At 40.9% G+C, this 18,837-nt stretch overlaps 1 protein-coding gene across 2 annotated transcripts in view; it reads left to right on the forward strand.

The window, feature by feature from the left end:
* Positions 1 to 18,837, forward strand: part of GRM5 (glutamate metabotropic receptor 5) — a 452,554-nt gene that overhangs the window by 391,615 nt on the left and 42,102 nt on the right. For both annotated transcript variants that reach the window (XM_036324725.1, XM_036324724.1), the window contains exon 8: positions 8,307 to 9,246. In XM_036324725.1, coding sequence (XP_036180618.1) covers positions 8,307 to 9,246 — 940 coding nt within the window. The remainder of the gene's footprint in view (positions 1 to 8,306; positions 9,247 to 18,837) is intronic.

The following is an 18,837-nucleotide window of genomic DNA, read 5'->3' on the forward strand; positions in this document are numbered from 1 at the left end:
CAAATGTGCATCTGTGATAATCCTTCCCCCTGGCACTCTGCAGTACTAGTAAATCATTCTTTATGCCTAATTAATAAATGAATCTTTGAATACAGTTTCAAACTCCCCTATAAAATGTAACCAATAACAAAGAACAAAAATAAAAGCTAAATTAAAAATACTGCTCTGAGTTGGCTCAACTCTCTGAGGGGATTTTATTTAGGGAATCTAAGCCAACAATCTATAATAATAAAAGCGTAATATGATAATTAGACCAGACATCCTTCCAGACGTCCTTCCTTCCGGACAAAGCCATAGCAGGTGGGGGCCGTGGCAGAGGCAGCTGCCGCCATGGTGCGGGCCAAGGCCCTTGCACAAATTTCATGCATCGGGCCTCTAGTCTGTAATAAACCTGGAAGGGCTGGGTCCAATGATAAATGGATGGCTGTGAGTCCCCTCTGGAGTAGTGTTAAGAATGCCCCATAGTTAATCCTTGTCCTCTTCTGGTGTGGGTATTTGCCCATTCAAAAAAATCTACACTAGAAAATTTCAGGGGCACGAACACAACACTTGGCCAATCAGAGTCTCTGACCAGAAACCCTCAGGACATATAGTCCAGGATGACAAGCTTTCTGAAGAGTTTGAACCAATGTGATTTTTCAGAAGGGAGCATGGATTTAGGTCAGGATAACAAATAGCAAATACTTATACTACCATTAACCGTGTCTTGCCCATGGCAGACACTGTTAATTACTCATGATTCTATTTCCTAAGTAGCCTCAGGACCCTTTTCAGAGGGACACTTGACCAGTTGGCCTCCCTGATAGTAACATCAAGCAAGCAAGCAAAAAATCCCACAGGATTTTAATCTCAGCCATAACATGTTAGCTCATATTGCCCCTCTATAAAATAGAATTGATAATTCCTACTTCACTTGTTTATTATAAAGATTACCTAAGGTATCTAGGAGAGCATCTGACATATCATAGACATTTATGCTCCTTTTTTAAAATGCTGGCATAAGTGCCCATCAGCAGATGAATGGATTAAAAAATGGTGGTACATCTATATGATGGAATACTATGCTGCTGTAAAAAAGAAAGAACTCTTACCATTCACAGCAGCATGGATGAACATGGAGAGCATTATGCTAAGCAAAATAAGCCAGTCATAGAAATAAATATCACATGATCTCACTCATTTGTGGAATGTAATGAACAACATAAACTAATGAAAAATAGATCCAGAGACAGAGAAGCATCGAACAGACCATCAAACTTCAGAGGGAAGGCAGGGGAGGGGGGATAAGAGATCAACCAAAGGACTTGTATGCATGCATATAAGCATAACCAATGGACACAGACACTAGGGGGGTGAGGACATGTGCTGGGCGTGGGGGTGGCTGTGGAGAGCTCAATGGAGGAAAAAGGAGACCTATGTAATACCATATGTAATTCTTTAAACAATACAGAATTTAAAATTTTAAAAAAGGAAAGTAAAGTAAAATGTGGGCATAAACAGAAATAAGGCAGCTTCCAGTTGAAGCAATTCCCAATATAACTTAACTAACATTTGGATAGAAACTAAAAATTTTATTTGAGGCTGTGATCAAGGTATGTTTTCACACTAAGATAATGTTAAAAATCAATCAGCTCTATCATATGCCTTCTCTGCAGAGGACTTGGGGTGCTTTTGTTTTTTTCTGGCCTAAACTAAAAAATGTTGCAATTAACAGCTTTCCTGGGAACAGTGAATCTGAACTTTATAGTTAGATGGCACTGGTTTAAAATGACTTCTGTTTACTGCCTTCCTCATTCCTTTCCTCTACCCACACATCCCAGATTCAATGAATTATTCAGAATTAGGTTAATCAGTCAATCATAAAACATTTATCAATACATAATCAATACCAGGAATATTTCTAATATGAAACATGTCACACTGCTAGGTAGTAAGTGTTTAAAGTGCTTACTTAGTTTTGTCCTTTCTTAGTAGAATTTGACTAAAATTTAGATGTAATGCACTGAATTTAGCCTTCTGTCTATAACACTACATAACAGTTCTGTAATTTGGAACTTCTTATAGGAAACAAAAAATTTTGTTGAAAATGATTTGATCCATTTGCCAGATGATAATTATACACTTTGGTTATATAGTAAATACATTAATTTGTAAATTGCTATGTTAACCGTATGAGTGAGACACTATGATCAGTACTTTGTGATTTGTGATTTGTGAGCAAAAGAGATTAAAGTCCTTTACATCAGGGTGCTTATAGTCAAGCAGGAAGGACAGATGACAGACCTTAACAATATTCTCTCTCCCTCCCACCCTCCCTCCCTCTCCATTTCTCTATCACTCACACATAATTCCAATTCTTCTGAACTATAGATGTTATGAAAACCTTTAGCTTAGCCTGAGTGAACAGATAGTATTACAAGATTGGGGATATGGACAATGCAGAAAAAATCTGAGTCTGCATCCCTTTGCTAGCTCAGACCAACACCTTAGAGATCCAAAGCCAGAGTGGTGAAGAGAGGAGGAAAGGCATTTAGGAGGTCTGCGATGGAACACATTTGAATGCAAGCCTGATGCTGTTAGTCACCAGTCAACACCTTGTACTCTGGGCAGAACTATTGTTCATGTATCAATGTAGTACACCTGAAGTGGCCTAACCAGCAGCTGAGGACACGTACATCTGATTCTCAGAGATTTTCAACAGTAACCTCCTTTCCTCAAAAATATACCAGGAATAATGAAGCTTGTTAAGGAGTTCCTGCCTAGCCTACTTACAGAATATCAGGCATCTGTCACAGGATCTTTGACTTCTCATTCTTACTGCCTGAACAGACACTTGGAATAGGGTTTGTAAATGCAATAGTCTAGGACTATTAATACAGTAATGTTAACCCTGTAACACTAATAACCAAACTGTAAGCGTGAGCACCAGTCATTACTGAGGGGTCGTATCATTTTAGGGGTGTCCAGGAAATCAGGGGCCCCTCCATTTGGTGTATCCAAACACATTGGAGGAATCACAAGATGAGCATAGATAATACCATTTTGGCAGTTCACTTTCCCTTTAAAAAAAAAAACAATTGCATTTTCAATATATATTTCACTTTAAGCTATGAAAGGATGGGTTGTAGTAGAGAACCATAGAATATGGATCAAGCATGAAAGGGGATGGAAGTGAGAAGTGGATAGCTACTTAAATAGATGTGATCAGAAAATAGGCCATGGTTTTCTAACCTATGGCTTTCTGGCAGTTCTAGAAACCAATGTGATGCGCATCTTCTGAGAAACATGTTTGCTATGAGGGAACTTCACTGACATGATCTAAGATTCTTTAATCTAAAATATGATGGTGGCATATGCTAACTTGATTAAATTTATGATAAAACTATAAAATATATACACTATAGATTCTTAGTAAAACTCTACATGCCCTTCTGGTATGTATAACTTACCAGTATACTAAGAGTACTTCCAGTAACTTACTTTGTACCAAGAATGGAACGGATAAAACAGAAAACTATTAATTGGAGAAAATGCCCAGAAAACCATTAAATAGAAGAAAATAAAGAAGAGAATTAGGTAGAATACTGGGGCATTCAGGTGTTTGTAGACCAATGCACATAGTAAAAATAGTAATCAATGAAAATTTAAATGTACATTGCACTAGGGTTAGCATTACCTCAAGATTCTGAGATTTGGTAGATCATGTTGCATGATAGGACTACAGCAATGGAAGGATATTACTCCTTGTACAAAACAGATCTAATAGGAGTGTGTGGGTGGTGGGGGGAGGGGGAGTTGGGAGGGGAAGCATAGAGGGAATATAAGAGAATGATATACCACCAGGATAGGTATCTGTAAACCTGAAGCTCAAAGCTCTTTGAGTAAGGATTTAAGAAAAACTAAAACTGAAGTGTTGTTTTCAGAGGAAGGTATGCTGGACCATCCAATTAACCACTTTGCTTTGGCTTCTGCCACACTTCGTTCCTTCTAGGACTTCTCTCTATCTTATGACTTCCCTCACATATCCTCTTCTCTGCCATTCCCTAAGGTTGGTATCACACAAGACCTCTAGGCTCTGCCCTCATCTACATCTATGAATTTCCTCATTGATTGCTTTCATTTCCACGTCTCTTACTTCCTCCTATAAACAGGTGATTCTTAAAGCTATAACTTCTGCCCTGATACCTCTTCTAAGCCTCTATTTCTATCTTCTCAGTAGGTCATAGATACTTCAAGCACAACATTTCCAAACTGGAACTAGACACCATTCCTGTAACATGTGACCCTTTACTTCCTACAGTCTTTATCCTAGTTAATAGCATTGCGACCAATTTGGTTAGAAGCCTCTCTCCTGATTCTGTCTGTCTGCCTTATAATTTCTTTCAATCCTAGTTCTAAAATGTCTTTATTAGCTAAATGTTTTCTTTAGTACAATGACTTTTAGTTTTTTTCCTACCATCTCTTGACTTTCCTCTTGTGATAGCCTTTCTGACCCATTTATTTGCCTCTAGTCTCCACCTGCCTTCCTGACCTGCCTTTCTAATCCATCTTCCCCCACCGCTAGTCCTGTCCATGAGATAATAGAAAGCTTTAGGTAGGATTAGGGTGATCACATCCTGAAATTATTATATAAGACATTTTCACGCTGGATGAGAAGTCAACCTCATAATCTCTAAGGCTGGGTTGCCAACCAAGGACCAATTATGTAGTCATTGAGCTTGCTTATTCAAACTAAGATTTCTTTATCTCATTCCCAAAGTATTGATTCAAAAATCTCCCAAGTTTAGACCCTCGAATTATACTTTTGTAGGCTCTACAATAAGTGTGATGAACATCCATTTTTGGAAACTCAAGATCTTATCCAATTATAAGTTCAGTGATTATAACACTCTAATCAGAATCCAATTTGCTATTCCAAGAAAATAGTTACCAAAGTCTTTGTGCAATGGCAGCATCATTAAACACAACATAAAGCCTTCTGAGTGTACATTTAATGAAAAAAAGCATTCATTTGAATGTATAAGTTCTGGTAAATTTGTGAAAATTATCCTATCACATGAGAAGCATGCTTTATGCACATTTCTTCCTACACGTATATCTAATGGGCTTTTTCTTTAGTTTCACAAATAATGTTAACTAGTTTCACATGAAGACTTGAAGTAAAAATAGTGGTGAATGTTATAGGCAAAACATTTAGTAATTAGGGTGTTAATTTACATTTATATCAAAGCACTTAAAATTTAACAAAACAGCAGGAAAAAAGAAGAGAGTAAAATGAAAGCCCTTAATGTAAATATTTAGATTTTTCCAGTTGATTCTCTCTAGCTAATGAAAGGAGTTCTGCTTCAGGTATCATATAACGTTTCCTATATCAGTAAATTACTGGGACATTAGTAGCTCATGACCAATAAGGAAACTGGTCCCTATAGAATTGACTACGGTAGGTAGTAAATTTCATTTTCATATCGGTGTTATAAATAAATTATTAGAAAAGAATAAAAATAAGAATGACTAATTCCTATTTTACTGTTGCAATTAGTTCCTACAGTGAACAAATTTATAAATATGAAGCATAACCCTGTGTTACACTAAGGTCTCAGAGGTTGAATTCCTACATATAAGCACATATGTGAACATAGGTGCCTAAGAATATGGATGCAGGTATATTCATTAGCAATGATGTATACATTTATTTATAATTAGCAACATTATGTAAAATAACTCTCTTATATTAATTTGGGCTATTCACAAACACTTTTTTAGGTTAAAAGCACTTTGTTTCAATATTAAATGTACACTTTTTAAAATAAAACATACATTTTCCTATGGAAACTATCTTGTAAAGTGTGCTGAGGATCCTCGGCTAACTCACAAATCCTATTAAACCCATAGTGATGGGGCGTCAATTGGGGAAAAAGGAGCCTTATGTAAAACTTTAGATAATAAAAAAAAACACATAGTGAATTTAACTATAACACTAATGGGACTCTGAAACCTGAGATCTTGAAGAAAAAGACTGGCAAGCCAAAAATAATGAAAAAAAGAATGTTCCCTTTCCTTTTACAACAGAGCTGCCTTAAAAATATTTTGAAAAACCCATTGCTTCTTTGCTACCATTACTTATTGTTACCTCCCTTAACTCCCAGTAACCGCTGATTTTTGTAGCCACTTCCTACAACACCCTTGATCATAAAATATGTGGAGTTAATAGGAAAACCTTATACCTATATCAATTAGGATTTGGTTTGGCTGCATATATCAGGGAAAAGAAAAAAACAAAACAGTAGTTTAAGCAAGGCAAATGTAATGTACATAGTCCAGAGTTAGTCAGTGGTTCTGTGGTTAATAGGGACTCGGGCATTCTCTCTCTATTTTCTTTTCCATAACCCAGAACATGTTTTCTGTCCTTAAAGTTATCTTACCTCCCAAGATAACTGCTGGAGCTCTAGCCAACATGTTTGTATTTCAGGCAGCAAAAGGAAAAAGCAGGGAAGGACAAAAAGGGTCTCACCAAGATGAGTCGTTTCCTTTAAAAGAGTTCTCTGCTTGCATCTTATTGGCTAAAAGATAGTCACATGGAAAACCTGACCTCAAAGGCTGTTGGAAAATATGCTTTAGCGGCAACTTTTATCACACCCAATGAAATTGGTCTGTTCCTGAGGATAAATGGGAGAAAATATATTGGCAAGCAATTAGTAATCTCATGTTCCTCAAATAGCCACTCCTCCAGATTACTCAACTCCTTTCCTACTCACAATAAAGCTATCTCAATTCTATTTTTTATATCTAATTCACAGGAATGATCTTTCTAGATCAATGGTTCTCAACTTCAGCTGCAAATTTAGAAGCACTTAAAGTGCCTTTAAAAAATTCTGATGCCCAGGCCAATTAAACCAGAAACAATGTTAGTGAGACTCAGGCCACAGTGATTCATAACAATATCTCCTGGTGGTCCCATTGTGCAGCCAAGTTCAAGAACTACTGTCCCAAAGAAATTTTAAAAGAAGGCATGGAACCCAAATGATACCACATTTTGTCACCTTTTTCTGTTGTGTAAAAAAGTGACATTAAAAACAAACAAACAAACCCTGCAAGCCAAGAGTGGAGAATAATTTGGGGAGTGTTGGCACGTGCCATAGAGACCAACTGTTTGCCTTTGGAATCAGTTTTCCTCTACTACACGCTCCTTTTTTTAAACACTATCTTCTCTTCTATAACATTGGAATCATATGATTCTCTGAAAACCCTGATTTTTCTATATAGTAGATTCAAGGACAGCATAGATTGATCCAATGTTGGTCATCCTTGATGACTTTCCTCTCCTATATCCCCACATCAATTTAAATACTCTGTATTGTTTCAAATAACTCTCAAATCTGCCCACACCTTTATCTTATCCAAAATCCACACAGCTTCAAAGGCATGTTTAAAACACACACAAATCTGACTGTGTCATTTCCTCTACATAGATCCCTCCAATGACTGCCCATTGATCTAGGACTCTGCCCTATAAGATTCCCTTCAACCCACCTCCCAGCCTTATCTTAGGCCATTCCTCACACTCTTATATGGTGACCTCCGTTCTTGCTTCCAGTGTCTCCTGGCTCTTTCCTTACAATCAATCTGTTTGCCAGACCTATTGAATTCCCAAATGAAGCTAAACCAATACTTTCATTTGCTAATTCCTGTTGAGGGAAGACATTATTGCCCCCATAGACTGGGTCAAGATTCATACTATACTTCTTTTTTTTAATATATTTTATTGATTTTTTTACAGAGAGGAAGGGAGAGGCATAGAGAGTTAGAAATACCGATGAGAGAGAAACATTGATCAGCTGCCTCCTGCACACCCCCTACTGGGGGATGTGCCCACAACCAAGGTACATGCCCTTGACTGGAATTGAACCTGGGACCCTTCAGTTCGCAGGCCGACGCTCTATCCACTGAGCCAAACCGGTCAGGGCTGATACTATACTTCTTCATGGCCCTTATTACAGTTATAATTCTTCAGAAGCACCCACCCACCCCTGATTATTTTTTATGAAGGCAGGAAACATGTTCATGTTCTTTACCATTTTGTTTTCAGATCCTAGAACAGCTCCTAGCACAGAATGTGTATTAATAATACGGAGATAAATATTTTAGAAATGAATATAGGAAGAAACGAGTAGCATGGGATTCTAAGATTGGAATGGGAGATTGGAGACAACGTGAAAGGATCCTAAGCAGCGGCTTGTAATTCCGTCACAACTGGCACGAGTAAACGTTTCTTCCTTCTGTTTCAATATGTGTCTGTGTCTCTGCAGGTTGTGAGTTGATCCCAGTACAGTACCTTCGCTGGGGTGACCCTGAGCCCATTGCAGCTGTGGTGTTCGCCTGCCTCGGCCTGCTGGCCACCCTGTTCGTCACGGCAGTCTTCATCATTTACCGCGACACCCCAGTAGTCAAGTCCTCCAGCAGAGAACTCTGCTACATTATCCTGGCTGGCATCTGCCTGGGCTACCTATGCACCTTCTGCCTCATTGCAAAGCCCAAACAGATTTACTGCTACCTTCAGAGAATCGGCATTGGTCTCTCCCCAGCCATGAGCTACTCAGCCCTGGTAACCAAGACCAACCGTATTGCCAGGATCCTGGCCGGCAGCAAGAAGAAGATCTGTACCAAAAAGCCCCGATTCATGAGTGCCTGTGCCCAGCTGGTGATTGCTTTCATTCTCATATGCATCCAGCTGGGCATCATCGTCGCCCTCTTTATAATGGAGCCTCCTGATATCATGCACGACTACCCAAGCATCCGGGAGGTCTACCTGATTTGTAATACCACCAACCTAGGAGTCGTCACTCCTCTCGGATACAATGGATTGCTGATTTTGAGCTGCACCTTCTACGCTTTCAAGACCAGAAACGTCCCGGCTAACTTCAACGAGGCCAAGTATATCGCCTTCACCATGTACACCACCTGCATCATATGGCTGGCCTTCGTGCCCATCTACTTTGGCAGCAACTACAAAATCATCACCATGTGCTTCTCAGTCAGCCTCAGTGCCACCGTGGCGCTAGGCTGCATGTTTGTGCCGAAGGTGTACATCATCCTGGCCAAACCGGAGAGAAACGTGCGCAGCGCCTTCACCACGTCCACCGTGGTGCGCATGCACGTGGGGGATGGCAAGTCATCCTCGGCCGCCAGCAGGTCCAGCAGCCTAGTCAATCTGTGGAAGAGGAGAGGCTCCTCCGGGGAAACCCTAAGGTAAAAGCGGTGGGGACCCTGTGGGCGTGGGCCGCTATTGGCTGAAGCAGTAACATTTGCTTCCTGGGCCTTTTAAATGGAAAATACTTGAGTGAATGAAGCTCTAGGGAGCAGGGTGTTGGGAAGGGGGCTTTGGACATTTGAATAGTTTTTGTGGGGTTGATTGGATGTGGACCCAGTGACTCAGGCCAAGGCAGAAACATAGAAGCTGAGACCTCTGATAAAGCAAAGAGTTACCGCAAAACGGGGTGAGGTCAAGAGGGCAGAGAGAGCACAGTTAAGTCATTGAGCCATGGCAAGGCCCTCCAGGTCCTGAGGGGATGGAGATACGTTGTGCACTAAATTCTAGTTCACCAGTAAAGATTACAGAAAATTATTAACAAATAAGATGATGCTGAGAAGAGAATACCAAGAGCCTCACACATCCAACTGCACTTGCACATGCCCAGCGCATAGAGACATGAGAATATAGAATTGATATTCTAGTTCTTAATGGGAAACTTGAACTCTTTGAGAAATGTCTAAGTAAATGAAAGAGACAAGAGAACACAGTAGCTTTGAATATACTCTTTCTAAACAACCAGCCAGTCTCCCACTTTCTCTGTTGCCCACAGTCCCTTCCCATCTACCCCACCAAGTTTAGTACCACAGGTTTTGTTTACTGGGCAGTTGCCATCTGAAAAGGATCTGAAGTCAACAGTCAGTGGTTTCCCCCCATGTCAGGGACTACCTTATATGATAAATGCCCCCTAAGATACTTCAAAAGGCAATGAAAACACCTTATCAGTGGCTGGGGAACAAATTTGAAGGTGTTAAAAAGGCTACATAAGTTATTTGGTTGGGAATAAGGATCTCCTCTCTTTAAGAAGTACATAGTCTGATGGGAAAAATAAAATAAAAGGGGGGCGGTGAGGGGGGAGGCAGATGGAAAACATGCCAGCAGGTTTGAGATATGGAAGGCTTTCTGTGTATAGAACATGACATCTCCAGGATTTATTGAAGAAATAGAAGACATAGTTATCCCTGAGGTTTACAATTTAGTTGACTACCTTGCACCAGGTGCATGGAAAGATATGAGAGGCATACAGGAATTAGAAAAGAATTGAGTGGTAAGGATACATGTTAATAATGCATCATTTTGATGTACAAAAGAGCTAGTCAGGAAATCATCTGCTAACTCTACAGAGATTTGACAAGTTCCCTAAACTCTAAATAAATAAATGCAAGATAAATGGCTAAATAATATTGCTTGAACAATGCTTTTAACTATCATTTAGCCTACATAAAAAGTTCTATTTTCTATAAACTCTAATCCCTCAAAGCCTGAGTTGTGGTAATGGTAAAGATTCTGTGTTTGCTGAGGACAGAAAGGGACTCACAAGATACTTAGAGTTACCCACATGGCCCGATTCATTTGCATTTTTAACATGTATCCTTGCCACTTTCAATTCTTTTCTAATTCCTGTATGCCTCTCATATATTTTCATGCCACTTGTGCAAGGTAGTCAACAAAATTGTAAACCTTGGGGAAAACTACATCTTCTATTTCTTCAATAAATCCTGGAGATGTCATGTTCTATACACAGAAGCCCTTCTATATCTCAAACCTGCTGGCATGTTTTCCATCTACCTTCCTGACTTCTCTCTAAAACATTCATTTTCAGGAACTTCTGCAAGATCAGCCTTTTATGTTGTCTAAGAAAATTTATTTTGTCAAACTTAATTTATCAGCCTTTCTTTAAACTGAAATAAGTCTTCATAAATAAGTCTTCGTTGGCATCCTGATAGAGGAAACAGTTTGCTACAGGGACAGAATTGTGAGTTTGTGCCTAAGTACCCCCACAGACTCTCTAGGGCGGGCTCCTTAGAGAGACAGCATGGAGCAGTGGTGAAGATCACTGACTTTGCAGCCAGGTTCTCCTGAGTTTGAGCTGAGACTTCATCTCTTCATCTTCCAAATTGAGATTATAGCACCTACTTCATAAGATTGGAAGGAGAGAAAGGAATAATGTGTGTAAAGTCCAGGCACACAATAGATACTCTACTAAAGGTAGCAGGATGCAGAACTAGACAGCACTGGGATTGGATCCTGGCAGCATCACTTGCTAGCTGTGTGACATAACTATAGGCCAATCACTTATCTTCTCTGGGCCTCGGTTTCCTCCTCTGATAAATAGAGATGATGAAATACATACTTCATCCAGTGGTTGTGAGACTAAACGGGTTCATATGTGTCAAGTGGATGTCATACCTTCTCCCCCTTTTAAGCTACAACCTTAAGCAATAAATTAGATCCAAACTAAAATTCCTTCCTCTATGCCTCACAGGAGCTCTCAAAGTAAGTATTTCTTCTTTGTGATCCAAACTCAGGTGTTCATAACACTAGCATAATAATTATCACATTGAAGAATATGACTGGTTATGCATGGATTTACCTCCCTGTTTAGTTTACGGTTTTATAAAGGCCAGTGTGTATTGCATTGCCTATCACATTGGAGCTTAAATAATGGCAAACTAGTGAACTTGGGTACTTCTCATACTTTCACATTTTATTCTAAATTACCCCCAGTACTTATGCTTCTCTGGCTTTAATTCTGCAATATGTCATGAGCCAATTTATTGGGACCCAGTGTACTATTTAAATTTGAACAAAGTACTTCAGTTCATTTCTTCCACTGTAAAATGGTAGATAGTAATCCTGTTGTGAGGAGTAAATTAAGTGGTATGTGTTAAATTCTTAGTATCAGACATAAAAAGTACTCAATGAATGGCAGATAAACCTTTTAGAAATGTGTTCAGTTGCGGGAAAGATTAAGCCCGATTTTCAGAGGCCTATATGACTTGTTTGGTTTCATTTTCCTCACACCACAGGAAATATGCAGGTAAACTGTTCCTAGTATTCCTCCATGGCTCAGTGATTCCAGGGCTAACATCTCTGCTATTCTATACACCTTCTGCTAAAGGCTGCATGTTGGCTGTCAAGGTTCTATGCATTGCATCCTTTTGTTAGGGAAAAGAGTATTCTTAGAGTCCCATAAAAATTACCTTTATGTTTCATGGACGAAATCATCTCATATAGCTATCCCTAGCTGCATGAGTATAAGAAAGTGTGCATTTAGCTTTTAAATCATCCATAATGGAAACGGAAAGGGAAAAGAGAATGGTGTCAAGTGCTTTTGGATAAACCAGTAAGCAGTACATAATAGTAATAGTGGTAGTAGTAATAGAATTGTCTCATGGTCACAAAATATTGAAAGTAGAAGCAATAATCATTCCCATTTTTCAGATGAGGAGTTTGAGGTCCAGCATGGTTAGAAGACTTGCCCATAGACTAGTCCGTTATGAAGCTCTTTTTTTTATATCAGGCCTCAGCTTTTTGGCACTTGAGCTGAACATTTCCCAGAATGTATTCTTTGGAAAGCTATTCTCACAAACTGCTCCATAAAAAAACTTATTTGGTTAAAAAAACAACAGCCTCTGACTACTCTACACTTTTATTGGAAGTAAACACTAAGAAGTCTTGTGGAACTAAGAAGTGTGGAAACTAATCAGTCATCTATTAATTTTTTTCCGATCTTTTCCCAAGCTTTGGAACACCGGACTATTTTTTTCAAGTAACTCTATTAACATTCCAGAGAATCAATACTAAAAAGGAGACTCACTGGAAGAAAATTCATCAGAGCCAAAAAAAAGTAGACATGTTCCTGAGGCCTGACTTGTAAATCCAATCTGCTGTGAGGCTAGCAGAAAGAGCCAATTTCTACCTCTGGTCATGGAGATCACTTCTGTTTTCTGAACACCTAAGGGAAGAATATAACTAATTCCAGCAGATCTAGCAGTTTACTGGGAAGTTAAATAGGTTCACCCTAGAACAGACAAAAGAAAAATATCCAGTCAGTCATTCAATTCACTGAAATAGCAAAGGGAGATTTTTATTTAAAAGGCAGTGAGTCATGAGAGATTTTTTTAATATAGAAACATACCATTTATGCCATCAATGTATAGAGGTCCCTGTGATTAACACTTTGGTTCTAGGCACTAATTTCCAGCACATGTGGTGCAGCATCAAATCATTGTCAAGCAGTTAATGCCAAGTTTCTACTTAAGGCCCTCACTTTGGCTGCAGATTGACAAACACAAAACCAGTTCTGGCCTAAATAAAGCATTGAACAAACTCATGAAAGCATGAGTTGAAAGTTCTGCTCTACAAGATTCAGAATTTCCAGGGTTGTGAGGCTGAGGTCCTCAGTGGGCCTTTCATAGCTAAATAATAACAGAGGCATATAACCCTGTATCAGAAATTTTCTCAGAAGGTAAAACCCGCCCCTAGGAATTCCGGTGGCAGAAACATTAGTATTGCCTCCACCTTAATTTTAGAAACTGCCATTTGCCACTTTTGTTTTAATTAACTAATTAACTTTGCTTTAATTAACATTGTCATGAGGGCCCTCTTAGGCTGTCTGCTCAAGCAACTGCTAGTCCTTTCACATCCATAGCCCAGATTATAATTTGCCTGAAAAATTGTTTCTCTTGTGTGAATTCCAATATAACCCAACTATGATCAGAACTTTGATGATTTCCAATTGCTTAGATTTCATTAAGGAGTTATTAGTCTGTATGGAGTGATGTTTCTGCCATTTCTCTCTCCTTGGAACCTTCTACCTCTTCCTACTGTCTCTTCAGATCCTTTCTGTTTCCTAGGCCCACATTCCTAAACCCTGTCAGATCAGGCCATCTCACAGACTTGCCCGCATCTGGACTCAGAACATGTATTATGTATGCCGTACATTTAGCACACATTCCTCACATCTTCTTCATCTATTATTTACTCAAAAACATTCACTGAGAACTGAGCATTGCCAGGAACTGTGCTAAGCCCCGGGGATTTGGAGGTTGTTTTGGGTATATGCGCAGTATTTTCACAACTGTGTTTCATATCTCCCTAGGTGCCTAGCACAGTGCCTGACAGGTTGCATTGCTCAGTGGCAGATTATGAATCTGATGGGCAACAGCTCTCAGGGATCACACCATCATCCCAGTGAGAAGACCACTCACTTTGTTGACTTGAGTGTCCAGATTTCATATGATAATGCTTTGTTCTTAAAATATGAGAAGAAATGCATTTTTTTCTAAAACCAAACTTTTTCTGTCATTGCAGTTTCCATTGAATGCCTGCTCTGTGCCAAGCACTGTTATAGGTTATGGGAATGCAGAAATAACTGAAAAAATGGTCTTTGAGGAAACAGATAAGCTCAATAAAGTAATACAGTTATTTGATAGGAGTCTATGGGGGAACCAAGGGGCCAGAGGTAGAAGCAGTACATTCTACCTGTTGGGAATTAGAAAAATCTTCCAAAGGAACCAATTTAAACAAGAGAAACTCTTTAAACATTTTAATCCCTGCTTAGACATCTTCAGGGTTCTCCACTGACTAAGATAGGACAGAGCCAAGCTTCCTCTGCCTGGTGATATGACTCCTTGTCCCCTGGTCAGCCTGGCATCTAGTCATTTCGTGTCTGACTTTCCATACTGACCCATCACAGTTTTCTTGCATTCAGGCCTCTAGTGAGGCATTGATAAAGGTATAATATACACCTGCTCCATCCACCCTCATGTCTCACATGCCCAACTCATAGTCACCTTCCATATCACTTCTCCTGGGAAGCCTGTCCTGCTCAGACTCCATTAGGTCCCCTTCCTTATGAGCCCTTATCATCCTGTGTTATAATTACCTGTTTACCCGTAAGGCTCCATAACACACAGGTGCATGTACTATGAATTTAGGAAGCACAAGGACCACGTCTTATTCATTTTCTGTGCCACTGGCATCCAGCAGAGTGCCAGGCACTGTGAACACTCGAAAATGTGGCTAAGTGACTGAATGAATGGATAAATAATGACATTTGAGCTATTCTGGCATTTACCAGTGAACAGTCAAGGGCTGAAGATGGTAAATAATTATATTTATTGAGCACTTGCTATAGGGCAGCGGTTCTCAACCTATGGGTCACGACCCCTTTGGCAGTTGAATGACCCTTTCACAGAGGTCGCCTAAGACTATCCTGCATATCAGATATTTACATTACAATTCATAACAGTAGCAACATTACAGTTATGAAGTAGCAAAGAAAATAATGTTATGATTGGGTCACAACATGAGGAACTGTATTTAAAGGGCCAGAAGGTTAAGAACCACTGCTATAGGGCCAGGTACTGCTCTAAGCCCCTTATATGTATTAACTCTTTTAATACTCAAACAACCCTCATTTTACATATGAAGAAATTGAGGCAAGTGGAGGCTAATTTGTTTGTTCAAGCCCATACAGAGAATGAGTAGAAAAGGTAGCTGGCTTCAAAGCCCATGTAGGTTCCCCATTCCAGCTCCTAATACACTGTAGCCTGAACTGAGAAACACTGGGATTGAATGGGTGTGGAGTATGATGCACCCCGGAGGAGTTTCCCTGAAAACTGCCCCTAGATCAGTGTTGCACTGTACTTTCTGATGTGGCCATTCCTTCCACTGAGCCTGACTGCATTTCCTTTTGTTGCTGCATGAATAAATATGCAGACACATCAGATACAACATTTGAACTTCAAGGACTGCCTGAAATTTCCTGTTTAGTGATGATTTTTAAATGTCTATGTAGATTGCATTTGTGAGAAAAATCTGACTCATTTTTACATCTTATGTATATTATAGTTATTATTATTATACTAGAGGCCTGGTGCACAAAAATTTGTGCACTCGGGGGGGTCCCTTAGCCCAGCCTGTGCCCTCTCGCAGCCTGGGACCCCTCGGGGAATGACCACCTGCTGGCTTAGGCCCGCTCCCTGGGATATTGGGCCTAAGCTGGCAGTCAGACATCCCTCTGGCAGCCCGGGAGCCCTCGAGGGATGTCCACTTGCCAGCGAGGAGCAGGCCTAAGCTGCAATCGGACATCCTTAGCACTGCTGAGGAGGCGGGAGAGGCTCCCGCCACCACCGCTGCACTGGAAGCCATCAGCCTGGCTTGTGGCTGAGCAGAGCTCCCCCTGTGGGAGTGCACTGACCACCAGGGGGCAGCTCTTGCATTGAGCATCTGCCACTGGTGGTCAGTGTGTCATAGTGACCAGACATTCCCAGTCGTTCTGCTGTTAGGATCAATTTGCATATTACCCTCTTATTATATAGGATAGAGGCCTGGTGCATGGGTGGGGGCCGGCTGGTTTGCCCTGAAGGGTGTCCCGGATCAGGGTGGGGGTCCCGCTTGGGTGCCTGGCCAGCCTGGGTGAGGGGTTAAGGGCCATTTTCAGACTGGCCACAGCCCCTTCAGGGTGGGGGTCCCTGCTGGGGTGCCTGGCCAGCCTGGGTGAGTGGCTGATGGCTGTTTGCAGGCTGGTCAAGCCCCCCCAGCGGGGACCCTCACCCCATGAGGGTGTGGCTAGCCTGGGTGAGGGGCTGATAGCTGTTTGCAGATTGGCCACAGCCCCTTCAGGGTAAGGGTCCCCCCCTGGGGTGTCTGGCCAGCCTGGGTGAGGGGCCGATAGCTGTTTGCTGGCTGGCCACAGCCCCTCAGTGTGGGGTTCCCCACTGGGGTTCCTGGCCAGCCTGGGTGAGGGGCTGATGGCTGTTTGCAGGCTGGCCATGGCTCCCAGCCACCCAAGTGCCCAGTGGAGGCTGGCTGGACTCAGGTATCTGGGATTTGTTTATCTTCTATAATTGAAACTTTGTTGCCTTGAGCGGAGGCACAGCCAGCCAGGGCAGACAGGAAGCTTGGCTTCCTCCATCACCGGGGCAACCAAGCCTCCTGCTTGCTCCAGCTCCCTGGCTGCCGGTCGCCATCTTGGTTGGGTTAATTTGCATATAGTCACTCTGAGTGGCTTGTGGGTGTGGCTTGTGAGTATAGCGGAGGTATGGTACATTTGCATGTTTCTCTTTTATTAGATAAGATTATAACTAGGGATTATGAGCATTTGTATTACTTTCTTGACTAATTCTTATTTATTTATTTATATGCCTGATGTCATATAAAAGCTCACAAAATAGGGCAAGGAATCCTGATGTTTCACCTTGGTCCAGTCTTTTTAGAGTAATAACAACATACCAGGTACAGTGCTGAATTCTAGGAATGTAGAAGCAAACAAGACACAAACCCTACCCTGAGGAGCAGCTCAGAGCAGAGACTAACTCATACAGAAATCATTGATAGAGGAGAAAATGCACCGGGAAGGTCAGAGGTCACCAATGGAGATCCTGGGAAGGTTTATCCGAAGGGTTGAACCCAAAGGACAATAAAGTGAGCCAGGTGAAAACCAGGGGATATGTGTTCTGGGGAACAGAATGAACAAGAGCCCAGTGGCATGGTGCATGGAGGAAAATACAGCATGTACAGTGTGTCTACAGGTGACAGGAGACAGGCTGGAGAAGTTGATAGAGGAAAGGCTCAGCCTGAGGAGCCATCAGTCAACCACCTTCCATTCCAGTTCCTCGATCACTTTTTAGGGGTCTCTTCTCTCTGTTTAACCCACTACCCTGTCAAACATCCAATTCCTCATAGCCATGGCCACCTCCCCACACCAACTTGATGCTTCCCCACCCACCCCAACAAAAACTCTGTGTCTTCTCCCTTTCTCTGTGCTAAAGAGAGAAAATAATTTGTGCTGTTACAATAATGGTTCTTTGTGACTTGCTTCCTACATTATGCTGCAAATACTTATTGGGCAACTACTTTATTACAGAGACTGCGAGATTATATATATATATTTGTTGTTGTTGTATCTTCACACAGTATTTTATAACAGAAAACAGAACCTCCATCCATAGATAAGAAAAATAATAACTGAGACACTTTCTTTATTTGCTGCATATTCATTTGATAAATTCTAAAATCCCAGTTTAGGATTCAAACCCAAGTCCATATGTCTTCAAAGCTCTTCTTCATTCTAACATTGGCTTTCTGATTCATTGATTTTTCTCAACCATGGATCTCGCTTTGTTGTTGTTTTTCATAAACAAGTTCACTGTGAATATATTTCTGTCTCATAAAATATTCATATTTTGATTCTGATTTTTACTCCCAGAGAAATGACCTTAAAGGTGACTTTTTTAATTTTTTGCATAGAGGCAGATGAGTCAAGGTGACATCATGGAACAAGGTAGCCCATCAGCCCCTCTCATATTATGACCTGGCAGAAGTAGTGTGTGCCTTGCCAGCAAAGACATGGATTCCAATTTTGGCTCTGCCACTTACAAGCTGGGACCCTAACAAAAGGGCTTAACTCTCAGAGCCTTTCCAATGGTTCTCAACCTTCTGGCCCTTTAAATACAGTTCCTCATGTTGTGGCCCAGCCATAAAATTATTTTCGTTGCTACTTCATAACTGTAATGTTGCTACTGTTATGAATCGTAATGTAAATATCTGATATGCAGGATGGTCTTAGGCGACAGCTGTGAAAGGGTCATTCGACCGCCAAAGGGGTCATGACCCACAAGTTGAGAACCGCTGCTTTAGACAATGGGACGATACTATGCATTACAGCCTGTGTTATGTTCACAGGGTCACTGTGAGTATAACACAGAGTGCATCCCACAGTCCAGATCCATGAACTGGGA

This window comes from Myotis myotis, unplaced genomic scaffold (assembly GCF_014108235.1).
Source record: "Myotis myotis isolate mMyoMyo1 unplaced genomic scaffold, mMyoMyo1.p scaffold_m19_p_10, whole genome shotgun sequence".
Classification (NCBI taxonomy): Eukaryota; Metazoa; Chordata; class Mammalia; order Chiroptera; family Vespertilionidae; genus Myotis; species Myotis myotis.